Genomic DNA, 19,259 nt, shown 5'->3' on the forward strand with positions numbered 1-19,259 from the left:
TGAAGACTGGGGGGTAGCGGACGAAAGTGAAGAGCGGTGGAGGGAGGGGTTTGTAGTAGCGGACGAAAGTGAAGACTAGGGGGTAGCGGACGAAAGTGAAGAGCGGTGGAGGGAGGGGTTTGTAGTAGCAGACGAAAGTGAAGACTGGGGGGGGTCGTGGACAAAAGTGAAGAGCGGTGGAGGGAGAGGTTTGTAGTAGTGGACGAAAGTGAAGACTGGGGGGGTAGCGGACGAAAGTGAAGAGCGGTGGAGGGAGGGGTTTGTATTAGCGGACGAACGTGAAGGGGGGGTTTGGTCACGGACGAAAGTCGTGGGGGGGTGTTTTGGGGGAGGTGGGGTGTTTGAGTTGGTCATGGGCCCTTAATAACATCTCTGTAGGGCTCCCAAAGTGCATGGGCCGTTAGAATCATCCTAACTATAAAGACAGCAGTATACGTGTGTGTGTGTGTGTGTGTGTGTCTTTGTGTGTTTCTATGTGTATGTTTGTGTGTGTGTGCCTGTTTGCATGTTTCTTTGTCTATGTGCGTTTTCTGTGAATGTTTATGTGCGTGTGTGTTTGTGCATGTGTTTTTACTTGTATGTTTATGTATGTGTGTGTTTCTATGTGTATGTGTGTGTGTGTTTGCATGTGTGTGTGTGTGTGTTATATGTGTAGGTTTATGTGTGTGTGTTTCTATGTGTATGTTTCTATGTGTGTGTGTGCATGTGTTTATTTGTTCATTTATGTGTGTGTGCATGTGTGTGTGTGTATGTGTGTGTACCTTGTAGCATTGGCGATCGTCGACAATGTCTGGTTTATACTCAGCCCTGGAAGACTGAAGTTTGCAGGAATGTTACTGGGGTTATAAGCGCTTCCACCTAAACTGGGCAAACAGCGACCCAACACTACACACACACACACACACACACACACACACACACACACACACACACACAGATAGTTAGACAGACAGATGTTCATGATGTCCTCCAGCTGAGTAAACGCTGCTCTTCATCTCCCACCTGATGTTGTAGGTGTGTAGTAATAAGGACACAACTCTTTATTGATGATCTCCATCACCGTCTGAGAGGGAAGAACATCCACAGCTCAACAAAACAACATCTATATTATCTATTATATTATCTTACATGCGCGCGCACACATGCACAAACACACACTCTGTCTTACATAAGTGGTGTCTTTGAGCTGGAGTGACGGCACACAGAGCTCCTGCTGGAAATAATCAGCTGGTTTTGCGTTGGGCAGATACGCCAGAGGAGATAAAGCCCAGAATCCTGACGGACATGACGACACACACACCTGAAACACACAGACAGGATTATGTGTAAACTATCACTGTTCATCACACTCATTCACAGAGGTCTGACCGGTGCTGTTGGACACTGCAGAGTAATGAAAATGACACAACGCAAGAAATAGCATTTGATCATAACAGTTATAACAGTATGCCTGTATATATAATTTGTCTGTAAAACCATTAGTATTTAAAAAATAATTAAAAACAACCTAAAATAAATTCTAAAATACAAATGAACACAAATACAAACTAAAATTTTATAAAATCAAAAATCAAATGCAAAATAAAAGCAAAGAAAATACAAATAAAAGAAACATAAAATAAAATCTAAAACAAAAAACTAATAAAAATACAAAAAAATAAAATCTAAAATAAAAAATTAACAAAAATACACATAAAAATTTAAATAAAATCTTAAACAGATTCAAAAATAAATATCAAAAAATTTTAATAAAACAAACAAACCAAAATAACATTTAAATAATTTTTGAACTAAAAACAACCAAAAATATAAATATACAATAAAATAAGCTCTAAAATAAAAACAAAAATACAAACAATTTGAATAATTTAAAAAAAAAAATTCTAAAATAAAAAAGTAAAATAATGACAAAAATACAATTAAAAATTAAAACTAAACAAAAGAGATTTTAAATGAATTTTAAAATAAAAACTAACTAAAATCCAAATAAAAAATATAAAATAAACTCTAAAACAAAAACAAAAATTCTAATTAAAAACTAAAAATTTGACATGATATTTAAAAAAGAAAAAAAATAATACAAATAAAAGAATAATAAAATCTTAAATAAAAAGCTGCAAAAATACAAATAAAATGTAATGAAAAAAAATCTAAAATAAATTCTAAAATAACACACTAAGATAATAACAAAAAACACAACTAAAATCTAAAAACAAACAAACAAAAAAACAAACAAACAGACAGACAAACAAATAGACAAAACAAAGTAACATTTTCAATGAATTTTAAACTAAAAACAACCAAAAACATAAATATAAAATAAACTCTAAAATAAAAACAAACAAAACCCAATTTTTTTTATGAATTTTAAAATAAAAACAAACAAAAATTTAATTAAAATAATTCTAAAATTAAAAAAACTAAAAAAATAACAAAAATAAAAAACAAACAAAAAATTAAATAAACTCTAAAATAAAAAGAGTCACCGGCCAAAAAAAATCCAATTGTAAAAATTTGAAACAAAATGAACTGATCACACTGGTCGGCAGAGGTCTGACCTGAGTTGTGGGACACTGAAGGCCTTGTAGAGCCGCTGCCATGATGTTTGTGGCCGTCGCACATTTGAGGATGTCGAAGTACAGGACGCTGGGTTTATTCCTGACACACACACACACACACACACACACACACACACACACACACACAAGAGCATCAGACAGAGTAAATTTACCTGCACTACACTAAAGTAAATACTGAAGTCCGGCTCACTGGTTCTGGCCGATCCCGCAGAACATTCCTGTGGAGTTTCTAGGATACAGAACATGCCGAGGGTCTCCATACAACCAGGCTGGAGGAAACACACACACAGAATAATAATGTAAGTTAATAAAAAAATACATGTTGTTTTATAAAGAAGGTCGCTAATTCAAGTCCTGGCTGGGTCAATTGGTGTTTCAGTGTGGAGTTTGCATGTTCTCCCCGTGTTGGTGTGGGTTTCCTCTGGGTGCTGCGGTTTCCCCCACAGTCCAAACACATGCACTATAGGGGAATTGGGTAAGCTGAATTGTCCGTAGTGGATGAGTGTGAATGACTGTGTATGGGTGTTTCCCAGTGATGGGTTGCAACTAGAAGGGTATCCATTGCATAAAAATAATGTGCTGGACAAGTTTGCTAATAAAACAAAATAAAATAAAATAGTTTTAAAATTAGTGATAAAATAAAATAGTCTAGGAAGTTGATTTTAATAAAGATTGCTCTTTTGAGGTTCTGAAAAGTGCTGCATAAACCAGACCAATAGAAGCAAAACACCGCTAGTGCCCTGCATTTCCATACAGCAGCCTGAGGGAGGAGATTTCCATACTGCACTCAGATCAGAATAAACACAGCAGCAGACAGATGAGTGGATCTGAACATTGACCCCACACACACCAAATTTATACCCTTAAATACACATGCACGCACGCATACACACACACGCATGCACGCACGCAGGCACACACACACAGAAACTCACCCAGAATCCCCACCACCATGTACCCAGTGATGACCAGCATGAAGAGCACACAGCAGATGATGTCTGTACAGCTCCTGCACAACCCAACAACAATACCTTTAAAATGATACATGTAAATGAACAAATAAATCTTCAACATAACAAAAACATAATAATGATACAAATCTGAAGAAGACATGGATATACAGCTGCACAATGCACAAATATAATTTGGTCCTAATAATAAAATAAAATAAAATAAAATAAAAAAATACAATAAAATAATAAATAAAATACATTAAAATAAAAAATTGTATTAAATAAAATAAAAAATGCAATAAAATAAATAGAATAGAATAAAAATGAAAAATACAATAAAATAATAAATAAAAGACATTAAAATAAAAAATTGTATTAAATAAAATAAAAAATGCAATAAAATAAATAGAATAGAATAAAAATGAAAAATACAATAAAATAATAAATAAAATACATAAAAATAAAAAAATTGTATTAAATAAAATAAAAAATGCAATAAAATAAATAGAATAGAATAAAAATGAAAAATACAATAAAATAATAAATAAAATACATTAAAATAAAAAAATTGTATTAAATAAAATAAAAAATGCAATAAAATAAATAAAATAGAATAAAAATGAAAAATAAAATAAAATAATAAATAAAAATAAAATATATTAAAACAAAAAAAATTTATAAAATAATAAAATTAAATAAATAAATAAAATACAATAAAAAAATAAAAAAATTATAAAATAAAATTAAATACAATAAAAATGAAATAAATAAATACATAAAATAAAATAAAACAAATTAAATAAAATGAAATAATAAAATAAAATAAACAAAATAAAACAAATGCATATTGCTTCTAATCAAGTGTTTTTATATTTTAATTATTTTCACTTGTTGCCGAATTACACATACACATTAATTTAAAATGTAAACATATAGCTATTATGTTCAGTTTAAAATAAAGATATAGTGAATTATTTTGGAATATTACAAGACTAAGCTAGAGCTAAAATATTTAAATGTAATACATGAATTTGAATGAAGTTGACACAATGCCCAATATAGCAACTGGACCTAAAACAATTATATTAATTATTAATTAATTATTCATTGATTTTCCTTTGGTGTCCAAACTCGGTCCTGGAGGGCCGGTGTCCTGCAAAGTTTACTTCCAACCCCAATCAGACACACCTGGGCTAATCAAGCTCTTGTTTCTAGAACCATTCTTATAGCATAAGTTGGAGCTCAAATCTGCAGGACACCGGCCCTCCAAGATCAAGTTTGGACACCCCTGGCTTAGTCCCTTTATTCATCAGTGGTCACCACAGCAGAATGAACCGCTAATTATTCCACACAAAAAAGGGTCAAGATTCAATTTCTCAAGCTTTGCTAAAACACACACACATGCACGCGCACACACACACACAGACGCACATGCGCACACACGTACCTTTTGTGAATAGGGCCATTGAATGTCGGGTCATACTGAGCTGGAGCTCCTGCAAAACAAACACACACACACACACACACACAGATCAGTTCAGTAATGTTCATAAAGGCTTTGCATGAGCTGTAATTCACTTTGATCAACCAGTTCAGCAGGAAAACTATAAAGAAAACCACCAACTACTTAACATCAAGTGTGTGTGTGTGTGTGTCCGTCACTAAAAATGTATTTTCCTCAACCACTAAACATCAAGTGTGTGTGTCCTTCACGACAGATTTACTTCCCTCTGGATATTAATAATGAGCCTGTTTTAGTCAGACTACTGTAGACTTACACACAGGCATTTGTCTGAGTTTTGCATCAACATTCTGACTCTTTTCCCGCCTGTAAAGCTCTAATATAATCAGGACAGACACTGAGACTAAGAGCCTGAATTTGCCTGCATTTGAATTCACAGATGGAGCAAAACTGCAGCGAGATCACGAGTGCTTCCTCTAATCAAACCTGTTCGTCAGGAAGGGCACATTTTCTTCCTGGAATTCGACCGTTTCTCAAATCTGATCATTTTTTTCTGTGTATGAAAAAATGTCTCATATCTGCATGTACACAAGAAAACTGGATCAACAACTGTTTTTAATGCATTACAGGACCAAACTCAACTACAGGACACTACTGCGGAAGATTATGTTGAAAGACAAACAAAGATGAAGCAGGGTTGTTGCATGATTTTTTTTACAGTCAAGTAACTAATATAAAATAGGGCATCATTGTGGCGCAGTGGGTAGCATGATCGCCTCACAGCAAGAAGGTTGGTGGTTTGAGCCCCGGCTGGGTCAGTTTGCATGTTCTCCCCGTGTTGGCGTGGATTTGTGCTCTGGTTTCCCCCACAGTCCAAACACATGCGCTACAGGGGAATTGATTAAGTAAATTGGCCGTAGTGTATGATTGTTAGTGCAAGAGTGTATGGGTGTTTCCCAGTGTTGGGTTGCAGCTGGAAGGGCATCTGCTGCGTAAAACATATGCTGGATAAGTTTGTGGTTCATTCCGCTGTGGCGACCCCTGATTAATAATGTGAATAAGCCAAAAAGAAAATAATAAATAAATAATATAAAATAAAATAAAATAATTAAATAAATGACGAATGAAAATAAAATATTTGTCAAATAAAATAATAATGAATTCATTAGAATTTAAATCGGTAAATATACTGTTATAAAAATATTGGAATTAAAAATATTAACATAAATATTGAATAGTGACAAAACTTGGACCTTATTTTAAATAATAACAATAACTTAATGCATTAAACTATAGGACAAACACAATTAAAAAAATATTATAATAAAATATTTTAATTTCATTTATTTTATTTATGTATTAATTCATTTATTTATTTTTTCTTTTATTTATTTAATTTAATTTATTTTGACAAAAATATTTTATAAAATATTTTAATATTTTTAAGGACAAAAATTATTTTTTGACCTTATTTTAAATAACAATTATTTAATGCATTAAACTATAGGACACACGCTGAAAAATCAGTAAAGGTGAAACAGAATTGCTGCACATTTTTTGAGTAAAATTAAATTTAAATTTATAATTAAATCAAAATACATGAATAAATAAAAATATTATAATAAAAAATGTTTTATAAAAATTGAATAGTGACAAAACTTGGACCTTATTTTAAATAATAACAATTACTTAATGCATTAAACTATAATACACACACAATTAAAAAAATATATTATTATAATATTTTTATTATTATTATTACTATTGTTTATTCATGTATTTATTTATTTTAATACATTTTTACTAAAAATATGTGCAGCAACCCTGTTTCATCTTTACAGAATTTTCGGCTAGTGTCCTTTAGTTTAATGTTTAATTGTCATTATTTAAAACAAGATCAAAGTTTTTTACCCTATTCAATATTTATAATAATATTTTTAATTACAATTATTTTATTTATTTATGTATTTATTCATTTATTTAATTTTTCATTCATTTATTTAATTGAATTTATTTTGACAAAAATATTCTGGACCTTATTCTAAATACTAACAATTATTTAATGCATTAAACGATAGGACACGTGCTGAAAAATCAGTAAAGGTGAAACAGAATTGCTGCACATTTTTTGAGTAAAATTAAATGAAATTAAAATTTATAATTAAATTAAAATACATGAATAAATAAAAAATATTACAATTAAAATGTTTTATAAATATTGAATAGTGACAAAACTTTGACCTACAATTTCTGTCTGCATTACTATAAAGAGTAAATCAAACCTAATTTTGCTTTTAAATGAGCTCAAAACACAATTTCTCCTTTAATACAGATATTAGTCAAATGTAACATGTAATTTTAAAGTTCAAAGCTCAAAAAGTCCCAAATAATCACCATAAACCCATTTATAAAGACTAATTGTTTATTGGAGAAATGTTATATCCATTACCAAAATGTTGTTTTTATTAAATTTAAAACATATATTTTCAGAAATGTTCATCAAAATATTCTTTAAAAGGTTAAAAAGGGCATCACTGAACCTTTATTTTTATTAGTGTAGCTGTTGTCATTTATTACCATTTTATTTTCAGCTGTATGAACACTAATAACAGTTCATAATAACAAACACACACACATAATGGTCAATATTTAGTTCATTTCTCTCTAGTTAAACATTTTCTCTCTAGACAAGTCTAAGAAAGTGTGTGTGTGTGTGTGTGTGTGTGTGTGTGTGTGTGTGTGTGTGTGTGTGTGTGTGTGTGTGTGTGTGATTAATGAAGTTAACATTTACAAATCAAAACCATAACGCACCATAAAACATCACTGACACAAACAACATCTGAGAGCATGCAGACGTGTTTAACCTCAGATCCTGAACCTTTAGATTCGCTGTAATTACTGAAAGCAGTTAGGAAGCTGTGTAAGCGGTGAAAAATTAACTTGGCTTGGAAACTTCAAGTCCAGGAGGACGAGAGCCTGTAAATGAGTAAAACTGAAGGAAACCACAAACAAGAAAACAAGGAAAGCTTTTCCTCGACGCTCTGCGTGATTCATGAGGATGTAGAGCACGAAATACACCACAACACACATCAGATCATAAAAAATCACCACAGCTTAAAATAATAAGGGCGTCCACAGTGTCTTACAATGTCTTAAATTTCCAAAGCAACATCTTAGGTCTTAAATTCACTGAAATAAGCTGTTGTAGGTCTCCAATCATTTTAAGCAGGTCTTAATTTTCCTTTCTGCATGTAAAGCTTCTCAGTCGGTTCAACCAACATTCATTCATTTGTTTTCTTGTCGGCTTAGTCTCTTTATTATTTCGGGGTCACCACAGCGGAATGAACCGCCAACTCATCCAGCACGTTTTTATGCAGCGGAAGCCCTTCCAGCCGCAACCCATCTCTGGGAAACATCCACACACACTCATTCACACTCATACACTATGGACAATTTAGCCTATGCAATTCACCTGTACCACGTCTTTAGACTGTGTTTGAAACCCGGAGGAAACCCACCCACGCAGGGAGAACATGCAAACTCCACACAGAAATGCCTACTGAGCCAGCCGAGGCTCGAATCAGTGACCTTCTTGTTGTGAGGCGACAGCACTACCTACTGCGCCACTGTGTTGCAGTACAACCAACAATCCGTCTGAAAGATTTCTTTTCATTATTGTAGTTATTTAATAACTCTATTCACCAGTTTGGTTTGATTCTAACATTTACTATAACATTTGTTTATAAGTATGTCGTGTTGAGCCCTAAAGGTCTGAAATTTCCTTCATAATGGTCTTAGAAAGGTCTTAAAAAGTCTTCATTTTGACTTGGTGAAACTGTAATGAGTATATTTAATCTTAGAACTCTTAATCTTAAAAGAAAGAAATAATAAGTCAGAATTACTCGCTCTCCTGTGACTTTTCTCTCTCATATATTTCCCCGATGATGTTGAACAGATTCAGGAAATGTTCACAGTGTTTCCTCTAATATTTGTTCTTCTGGAGAAAGTCTGATTTGTTTTATTTCGGCTAGAATAAAAGCAGTTTTTAATAGTTTTAAAGTCATTTCAATATTATTAGCCCCCTTCAGCAATATTAGATTTCTATTGTCTGCAGAACAAACCTATTATAAGACATGAAGTCATCTATAGCAACCAAACACAGCAGACAGACAACCGGTTCATCAAGTCTTATGTGTACAGTTCCTTATCACATTACACAAGTGTGCGCGCTCACACACACACACACACACACACACATGTGCGTGCACACGCACACGCACACACACAAACAAATGCATGCATTCGCGTACACATGCACACACACACACTTGCACGCATGTATTCGCGTACACACGCACACAATCACACACACACACACTTGCACGCATGCATTCGCACACACAGGGTTTCTGGCCTTTAAACCCTGTTCTCTGTTGTTTACAGCGTCTCGTAAAGAGAAGGGTGCGCTGTGGATTTTACATTTAGTTTTATGCGTTGATCATTATGAGAAGCTTTAAAGAGGGTTACAGTAAAACACACACACACACACACACACAAAAGTACAAAACATGCTAACAAATAAGCGTGCAAGAGTTCACCCTCAGCTGATGATTGATTATGAAGCGTGTTTGGCATGCTGTCCCGGGAGAAAGCCCTGAGCTCATAAGATCCTCGAGCCCGGGGTTCCCTCCCGTTTGCAGGGCGAGAGGGGAGTTTGAGCTCAGGTAGATGTGAGGAACTCCCCTGCTGTAGTAGCTCATGAACAGATAGTGATCGCTCTTAACAGATAACTACTGACTAGCAGCATGTCTATGGTGCTGGATTAGTCAATTAACTTCAGCTGCATGTATTTGGATGGAGGGAGGAATTATAAAAGGTAACAAAATAACAGTGACAAAACAATACACCTGAGAACAAATAATAGATTTATAAGACCAAAAACAGTCCGTTAGACATGCACAAGATGAATTAAATATCATGTTTTAACTACAATGGACAGATGAGATCCCGCGGTACATCCGAGACGGGCTGGCCGATTAAAGCTGCTCTCGGAGGGGAAGCTGATGTTGGAGCTCCCGCTGACAGGCTGTGCTATCTTCGTAAATAAACTGCAGATTCAGCTTTAAAACAACCACATTCTCACCTGAAAAATGTTTGCAACTTTATTTTGTGACACAGTAAAGGAGTATTTTAAAAACCTGTGTGTTTTCTCCTCCACCATTAGCATTTGCTGGTCTCGCTGCAATGCATTCTGGGATACCTGTGGTTCGCAAGCTCACACAAGTCACCTCTCAATGCATCCTTGGCCAAAGGCCAGAGCAAGTACACATGCGGGAATTTTATCTGTATTTTGGCAAGATGTGAACTTTGAACTTGAAACAGAACTTCGGCGACGGTTAATGACGTTTCACGAGGAAACAAGAACGCAAGACTGACGAGAACGCATACTGAGAAACAGCCTTGTGTATTTATCAGTGCTTCTCAAAGTGGGGGTCGCGGGACATGGAAGGGTGGGGGGGGTCTGTTGATTTCTAAAACTCTATTTTTATTAAACCATAAAAATGACCATATTTTACCCATAACCTACTGAGGAGAAAAAATAGTTGTTTATAGTTACTATATACTACTGTATAGTTACTAGTTCTGTTGGGTTGCGACCCCTGGGGTGATTACATTATATTAAAGACACAGCAACAGCGTCAGATGCAGCAGATTGATTTAATAGCACCAGGTTAAACTTTCAAACACATTTACAGCCCTCACATGCATTCAAACAGGGGTTTTCAAAGTGTGAGGCGCGCCTCCCCTGGGGGGCGCCAGAGCATGTCAGGGGAGGCGCGGGAAAAATATTATATAATAAAAATATAATTATTAAGTTTAATTATTATATGTATTTTTATTATATTTAAACGTTTTAATTAAACAAAGCTAAAAAAGAAAAATACGTTAAAAATAAGAAAACCTTTTTTACCCAGAAGACCATAGCTGTGAATTCGCTTCTGTTTGGCAAGCCTGCCAAAGTTTGGATGCGCACGTACTCGACCGGTGATGTGGCGCGCGTACTCGAGCGGTGGGGGGAAGGTGTCGCGGGGCCACTTTCGATCATTTTGGAAGGGCACTTTCTATCCGAGACTAAAAAGGGCATGTGCACTGCACAGGTTGAGCCCTATGTGGCCTATGTATCCCTATGTGTATATATGTATATGCAATACCTGCTAATGCAATGGATCGGGTTCTGAGACCCCCCGATTCAAAGCCTTCAAGTTCAGGGCTTAAACCCAAAAGATGACGATATGATGATCAGTATTTGAGTTTAGGATTTACGTGGACAGGACCAGCTGATGAACCATGACCTTTAAGTGTGGTTTGTCAAGATATTTTGGCTAATGACAGCATGAGACCCGCTAAACTTTGACTGTTTTGACTGGGATGGACAGTTCTTGGATCTGTTCTATTCATATTGAACCATCATCCTAGTTTTAAAAACGTTATATTAAAATACTTGTTATTACTCTGTAAATAATTGCACTTTCATGCAAATGATGATAAAAGTGAGTTAACAGTCTGACATCTGTCTGTGTCTTTATATATATATATATATGTGTGTGTATGTGTGTGTGTGTGTGTGTGTGTGTGTGTGTTTGGGAGGAGGGGGGCGCCAATGGATAAGTTGTGTCAAAAGGGAGGCCCACTGTCTCAGACTTTGAAAAAGCCTGCATTAAAACAATTCAACAATGATTAGACTTGGGTCCATTGTGTGGGTCTGTGGGTCTGTGTGTGTGTGTGTGTGTGTGTGCGTGCCATTGCATGCAAGGTTTCTGTATTTATCACCACCTCAGAGGATTGGGGCTCGCGAGTTACTGGCATTGTTATTTTGGGGGTCGCGGGCTGAAAAGTTTGGGATCCTCTGCTCTATATAATCAATAAGACAAGCAGTCACAGTTTCTATTTTTAAAACGCAACACAATTTCCCTCAGGATTATGAAGGCTAATATGAGCATGAGTTTATAACAAGTGTATAGTCAGCTCTACATATACACAACAAGTCTATCAGAACAAAAGTGTTGCGTGTCCTCATTAAGCATTAGGTGTGTGTGTGTGTGTGTGTGTGTGTGTGTGTGTGTGTACAGTATAAAACAGTGAGTCAGTGTATCTTCCAGGAAACCGTTTCAACTCATGTGCAATTAAAGCAGATCATTAAGAGCTAAAATGAAGACAGCAAAATAAATGACCAGAGACTCTTCCTGCTGTCAGACAGAAACTGAAGCTATTTGCTTCAGGTTTATTTGCGGCTTTATACTTCAATTATTTCGGCTTAGTCTCTTATTTATCAGGGTTCGCCACAGCGGAATGAACTGCCAACTATTCCAGCATATGTCTAACACAGTAGATGCCCTTCCAGCTGCAACCCAGTACTGGGAAACACCCACTTATACACTACAGCCAATTTAGTTCATCAATAGCGCATGTGTTTGGACTTGTGTTGGAAACCGGAGCACCCAGAGGAAACCAACACAGGGAGAACGGGACTCGAACCAGCGACCTTCTTGCTGTGAGTGCTAACCCCTGAGCCACTGTATTCTAAAACATTTCAGATTAAGTTTGACTCTATCCTCAACTTATAAACTAGTGTTTGTGAACGCCTCACGCATGCAACATGAGCAATAGTCTTTCCTGTTGCTCAGTCAGAGGAAGAGAGTTGAGAAACGGTGAGTTTGTGTTGAAACAGAAAGAGTAAAGTCACGCTCTGCTAACCCTCCTGAAGACCTCCTTATCACTTATCTAAAATTTAAGATGTTTATGACTTCTCCGGCATCATAAAGCATCAGATCTGAGTTCAGGATCTGCTGTGACGTCGCTAGAGCTCGAGTTATTGTATTTATTTCAATTTTATGTTTATTGCGAACAATCATTTGAGCACAGTCATACTTTATTGTCACATACAGTCCAAGGTGTGCAACTTTAAATTATATGCAACTTGTATATGCAGATGTACTATTGACATAGGTGGTTTATCTATAGGTTAAAGTCATACTTTGAAAGCAGAAGTAAAAAAGAGAAGAAAGAAAATCTAAAAAATAAATAAATAAATAAATAAAAAAATAGATGAAAAAATAATAAAAAATTTTAAATTTTTTTTAAAAAGGCTCAACTATATGCATCTAGGGTAAATGCATGTGTCCTAAATTTATTATTAATCAATTATTTAATAAAATATATTTATTTATTATATAAATGTATTATATATTAATAAATTTATTTTAAAATGTCAATCCCGATAAAAAAAATACAATTATGCTCTTTAATGTATATATTAACAAAAAATTATTTACAAAACCCCAATTTTACTTTATTAAAAAAATTATGTTCCTCAATTCATAAAATATCTAATATAAAATTGTATAATGATAAAATTAATTTGAAAAAAATGCTCTTGACTATATACACAATAACCTATGTAAAACAACATATTAATAAATAAATATTTAATTATAATTTTATATTTAAATGCAATAAAAAATATAATTAAACTTTAACTAAAAAATAATGATCTTTGATAAGTTATATATAATTAAATGCAAATAAAACTAATAAAAATCCCAATTGAATGTTTTAATTTAAGAAAATGCTCTTAAATAAAAACATAATAACCTATGTCAAACATTACACATAAATAAATTTAAAATAAATAAATAAATATATATATATATATATATATATATATATATAATACATATTGACAACTATTTAATTAAAAATAATGCTCTTTAATAAATTATTACAAAAAATTTTATGAAATTATTTAAAATAAAATCACAATTCAATAATTTAATAAAACAATTCTGCTCTTCAATGTATACAATAACTTATATTCAAACAAAAATATTTACAAAATGTTAATTTAACCTTTCTTTAAAAAAATGCTCTTGAATACATACAATAACTAATATAAAATTATATATTACTAAAGTTAATTTAAAAATCCAAATTTAATGTTTTAATTAAAATAATGCACTTGCATATATACACAATAAATTAAACAATTGTTTAATAAAACCAGTGCTTTTTAATACATTTAAAATTCATAATTAAATCACAACTATTTAATAATAATAATGCATTTTTATAAATGATATACAATTATATATAAATAAAACTAATTTAAAAAAAATCACAGTTCAATTATTTAATAAAAGTAATGCTCTTAAATATATAAAACATACTAAATATTGTTAAAATGAATTAAAATAAATGACCTTAACTCCTTACAGAAAAGTCTCAAATGACCTCTACTATGCATATATAGGTATTAAAGAAAATGCATACATATTCCTAAACATAAATCCATGTGCATATTTACACATCAGCATATATCATACACATATATTTAACATTTATCCATCTATTAAGCATCTACTATTCATATATAGAAACAAATTCTAACCTATTTCCAAATACACACACACACACACACACACACACACACACACACACACACACACACACACACACACATCTCCTTCTTTAAATTAACCACAAATAACTTCCTTTATTTCTCATATTCAGTCTGAATGATCAGTTTGTGGCGTTTCAGCTGTTTGACTGGAGGGCAGATCATTTTTCCAGCTCAGCCTTTATAAAACAACCCAGTGTTTGCAGGAGCCGCTGTCAAAACACACACGTTTACTTAAAGTCTTAATAAATGAGGACATCCTGCGCAATATGGATATAGAGCTCACATTAAAGTTATTAACAGCTGTAGGGATTCATATCAATATGTAGGCCTTCCTGTTTTGAGTGTGACTGAGAGTGTGTTATTATTTTTAAAGTATTGAAAGCGTCCCGCTCACACTTTCCAATAAGGTTTCATTAGTGAATGTATTTACTAACATGAAATAATTATGAACAACACATGTACAACATTTACTAATGGGTTATATGTAACTTAAAAAAAGTCTTATTTGTTTTATTTCGGCTAAGATGAAAGCAGTTTTTAATTTTTTAAGGTCAATATTATTAGTACTTTTAAGATATTTTTTTCTGATAGTCTACAGAACAAACCATCGTTACACATTAACTTGCCTAATTGCCCTAACCTGCCTAGTTAACCTAATTAACCTAGAGTCCTGATAAATATCTAGTCTAATATTATTTACTGTCATCATGACAAAGATCAAATGAATCAGTTATTAGAGATGAGTTATTAAAACTATTATCTTTAGAAATGTGTTGAAGAAATCTGCTCTCCGTTAAACTAAAATTGGGGAAAAAATAAACAGGGGGGAGAATAATTCTGACTATAACTGTATATTTATTTATTTATTTATTTTCATTTAGAGCTACTTATTTTGCTCTAAAATAAATAAATTGTTGACTTTATTTTTGTTTTTTATTGTTGTGTTTTTGAATATAATATATTATTAAAACAGAGGACTTAAGACTAAACAACACTGCTTATTTTAACATAAATTAAAACATTTGTCATTCTATTGTCATTTATAGAAAACTAATTGCTCTAAATGAAAATGTTATTATTTGAAGTTTGGAAGAAATGTTATCAGAACTTTAAAGAATAAAACAAATAATACATTTTTATTAAAACACTCAATAAATCCAGTATAATCAAAAACAACTGAGAATTTCTCAAGTGGTCTTGTAATTATGTTCAATAGTGTCTATCTGCCTTTCTTTCTGTCTGTCGATTGATCATCGATAGATAGATTAGATAGATAGATAGATAGATAGATAGATAGATAGATAGATAGATAGATAGATAGATAGATAGATAGATAGATAGATAGATAGATAGATGTTTAATAAAACTGTTTTTGGGTAAATTAACCAAATATATGACCTATATTTACAGAAAAATTGATAAAATATTCATTTTCAAAAAAAAAAAAAAAAAATCTATCCATCCATCCATTCATCCAGAAAAGCAATAATTACTAAGAGCTATATATTAATCATATTTAATAGTAAAAAAAAGAAATACACTAAAGATCCATAATGATTATTTTTGTAATTAATTACCTGATAATACTGTAAATTAACAGAAAATACAAATAATAAATTATATATTTTAAATATATTTTCATTGGGAGCAATTTAAATTTTATTTTAAAATCATTTATAATATTATATTATTAATACTAATAAGTTTTAACAGAAAACTTTATACTTAAAATAACCCTGTTTTTAACATAAATTAAAACATTTGTCAATGTATTGTCATTAGAAAATTAAATTCTCCAACTGACAATATTATTACTTAAGATTGGAAGAAATGTTATCAGAACTTTATAAAATAAAACAAATATTAACATTTTATTAAACACATAATAAATCCAGTGTAATCAAGAGAGACTGACATAGCCAATATATTTATTAAAACGGTTTTGTGTAATTAAACCAAATATATTACCAATATTCACAGAACAATGGATACAAATATTAATTTTCAAAATCTATCTATCTATCTATCTATCTATCTATCTATCTATCTTAAAATTAATAATTTGTATAGGATGCTTTACAATATTATATTTATGCATATACATTAGATTAGTCAGTACTGAAGGCAACATATCCGTTTAATTAAACTGTTTTGTGTAATTAAACCAAACATATGACCTATATTTAATGAACAATGGATTCATATTTTCAACATCTATCTATCTATCTATCTATCTATCTATCTATCTATCTATCTATCTATCTATCTATCTATCTATCTATCTATCTATCTATCTATCTATCTATCTATCTATCTATCTATCTATCTATCTATCCTCCATGACCTTATAAACCGCGTTTTCTTTATTTTTGACTACTTTTTCCCCACTTTGAGGACGTCTCTAAATACAGGAAAAGGGTCAAACATCACAGACAGCCCATAATAATCAGTATATTGTAATGGAGAAGCAGTTCTCACCGTACTCGGAGCTATTTTGTTCTTCCTCCTGCTTCTTTTTGCCCATTTCTCTTCACTTTGTGTTGAGAATGTGTTGAAAGTGTGTTGTGAATAACCCGCGCGTTCATGTGTCGAAAACAAACAGAAATTAACGGATCCTTTACTGCCCTCAGAGTCGAAAAACTCCAGTATTTCCGCGCGTTTCTCGGTTTCTGTGTTGTCTGTAAATCTTTCCTGAAGTAACTAAGCGCTGCTGTGACGTCACGTGGTGCACCTGCTGCTGGACGCGCGCCATAGACTCACCTGTGTGCGCGCGTTCACGAAACTCCACCCGAGCGAGCGCGTGCGCGTTCTCTGTTGGCGAATGTTCCTAGAAGGGATACAGCTGCGGCAGGAAGAAAACGAGAATTATTTCTAATATTTACCGATCAGTTGTATTTTATGAACGTCTACTCTCCCCCCAACCCTAAACACGACCATCACAGTAATGAAAAAACAGTGATTAAAAAGATAATTACTCATATTATTTATTTAATTACCCATTGAATTGTATTCTATTAATGTCTACCCATAGCCCAACTCTAAACATAGCCCTCACAGTAATGTAAAAGCAGTAATTATACCAATTATTCATTTTATTTATTAAATTACCGATTAAATTGTATTTTATTAACGTATACATCTCTACCCAAGTCTAAAACTAACCCTCATAGTAATGTAAAAACAGTAATTATACCGAGAATTATTTGTTAAATTAACTATAAATTGTATTTTATTAACATCTATCCCTACTCCAACCCTAAACACAACCCTGACAGCAATGTAAAATTAATATTTGTTGTTGTACAGTCTCACAAAAATGATGCGATTGACCCGGGTATCCGCAGCTGTATCCCTTCTAGACTTTACCCGACTCCCGTTCAAACAGGGTTGCCAAGTTTACAAATTTAGGCAACTTTTAACTACTTTGTTAGCTGTCATTTATTCCGCGGGTTAAAAGTTTGGCATATTGCATTAATTGTATTATTATGACTGGCCTTGTTGAAATATAAAGTGATTCAAAAGATGCTTTTACGAATAAGAGTCCACAATCAGCGTTTTTACGGTTTTAAACCTGGCAACCCTGGCCTCAAACTTGAGGGCTACATTCTTTTCTCGCGATTCTCAGCTTTAATTTTTATTTTTTATTTTTTTATTTACGTTTTCAGTTTCATCTAAATTTGACAATCAAGCCGCTCTTTGACACCAGAACACTGATATAACATTCAAATTTAATATTAAAACATTATTCATTTCCTCAATGGGGGAAATAGTTTAAAACACAGATCATTCAGCAGCTCTGACGTTCTTATTTGCTGATTATTGACACTAGTGACGCTTAAACAACACAATTGTGAATAATGAACACACAGCTTCTGTTTATAATCTGTACAGTTGGCCATTAGCCTGAAATCAGCACACAGTACAGTAAAGACTGATAACACTGCGGCTGCTTTATTGATTTATCTGTACAGTAATGAAGACTCTTATTAGACATGAGTAATACAAAACCACTCAATCACACACTTGGTGAATATTCATTCAAGTCGACACCTTTACTTCTCTCTTAATCCCAACAAACCGGGAATGTTGCACGAAGCTTCTCTTCACGTTATAAAACATCCATTAATAGAACAATAGTGTTAATTTATTATTATTTTTACTTTTTATTTAACTTTAGTTGAACTAATGTACTATTTTTAATTTGAAATTAAAAATTGGAAAAGCAAACTAAAAAAAAAAAAATATATATATATATATATATATATATATATATATATATATATATATATATATATATATATATATATATGTGTGTGTGTGTATGTATACACCAAGTCACAAATGCACAAGCATATTATTTAACATTTTTTTTATGAAATATGTTATTTATTAAAATAAATGAATAAAAAAATAAATTCATGTTTCAATAAAAAGAGCTTCAAGTATGATTTTGTTTTGGTTGCAACACTTTAAGATTCATGAGATTTTAGTTGTTTTTAATTACTCTTACATTTATTGTGAGCATTATTTTCAGTGATTTTTGAAAACTCTTAATTTTTTTTTATGTGTTCAAGAAAGGACACTCGCATGTTCTGATGAAGTATAATAATATTTTTTTTTTACATTTTGTCAGTGTACAATGATCAAACATGATAATATTACATATGCACCATATGTATATGCACCAAAAGTTTAATAAAAAATAAGTGGTAACTTAACATTGTGTCCCACACTATTCTAAAATCAGTTTCATTTATGAACATTTAAGTTCCATTTTAAAAATGTTGCTACTTTGCTTTAGATCATTT

The 19,259-nt window shown here is 32.4% G+C and overlaps 1 protein-coding gene across 2 annotated transcripts in view; it reads right to left on the reverse strand.

Moving 5' to 3' along the window:
* The window catches only part of slc44a4 (solute carrier family 44 member 4), a 32,145-nt gene extending 14,992 nt beyond the window's left edge, over positions 1-17,153 (reverse strand). Inside the window, exons 1-8 of one of the 2 annotated variants that reach the window (XM_073930623.1) lie at positions 16,930-17,153; positions 4,980-5,028; positions 3,515-3,588; positions 2,770-2,848; positions 2,559-2,658; positions 1,169-1,300; positions 1,003-1,063; positions 762-885 (exon numbers count right to left, since the gene is read on the reverse strand). In XM_073930623.1, coding sequence (XP_073786724.1) covers positions 762-885; positions 1,003-1,063; positions 1,169-1,300; positions 2,559-2,658; positions 2,770-2,848; positions 3,515-3,588; positions 4,980-5,028; positions 16,930-16,975 — 665 coding nt within the window. In that variant the 5' untranslated portion in view covers positions 16,976-17,153. 2 annotated transcript variants of the gene reach the window in all.
* Between the last annotated feature and the right edge of the window lie 2,106 nt (positions 17,154-19,259).

The sequence above is a fragment of the Danio rerio genome, chromosome 19, assembly GCF_049306965.1.
Source record: "Danio rerio strain Tuebingen ecotype United States chromosome 19, GRCz12tu, whole genome shotgun sequence".
Lineage (NCBI taxonomy): Eukaryota > Metazoa > Chordata > Actinopteri > Cypriniformes > Danionidae > Danio > Danio rerio.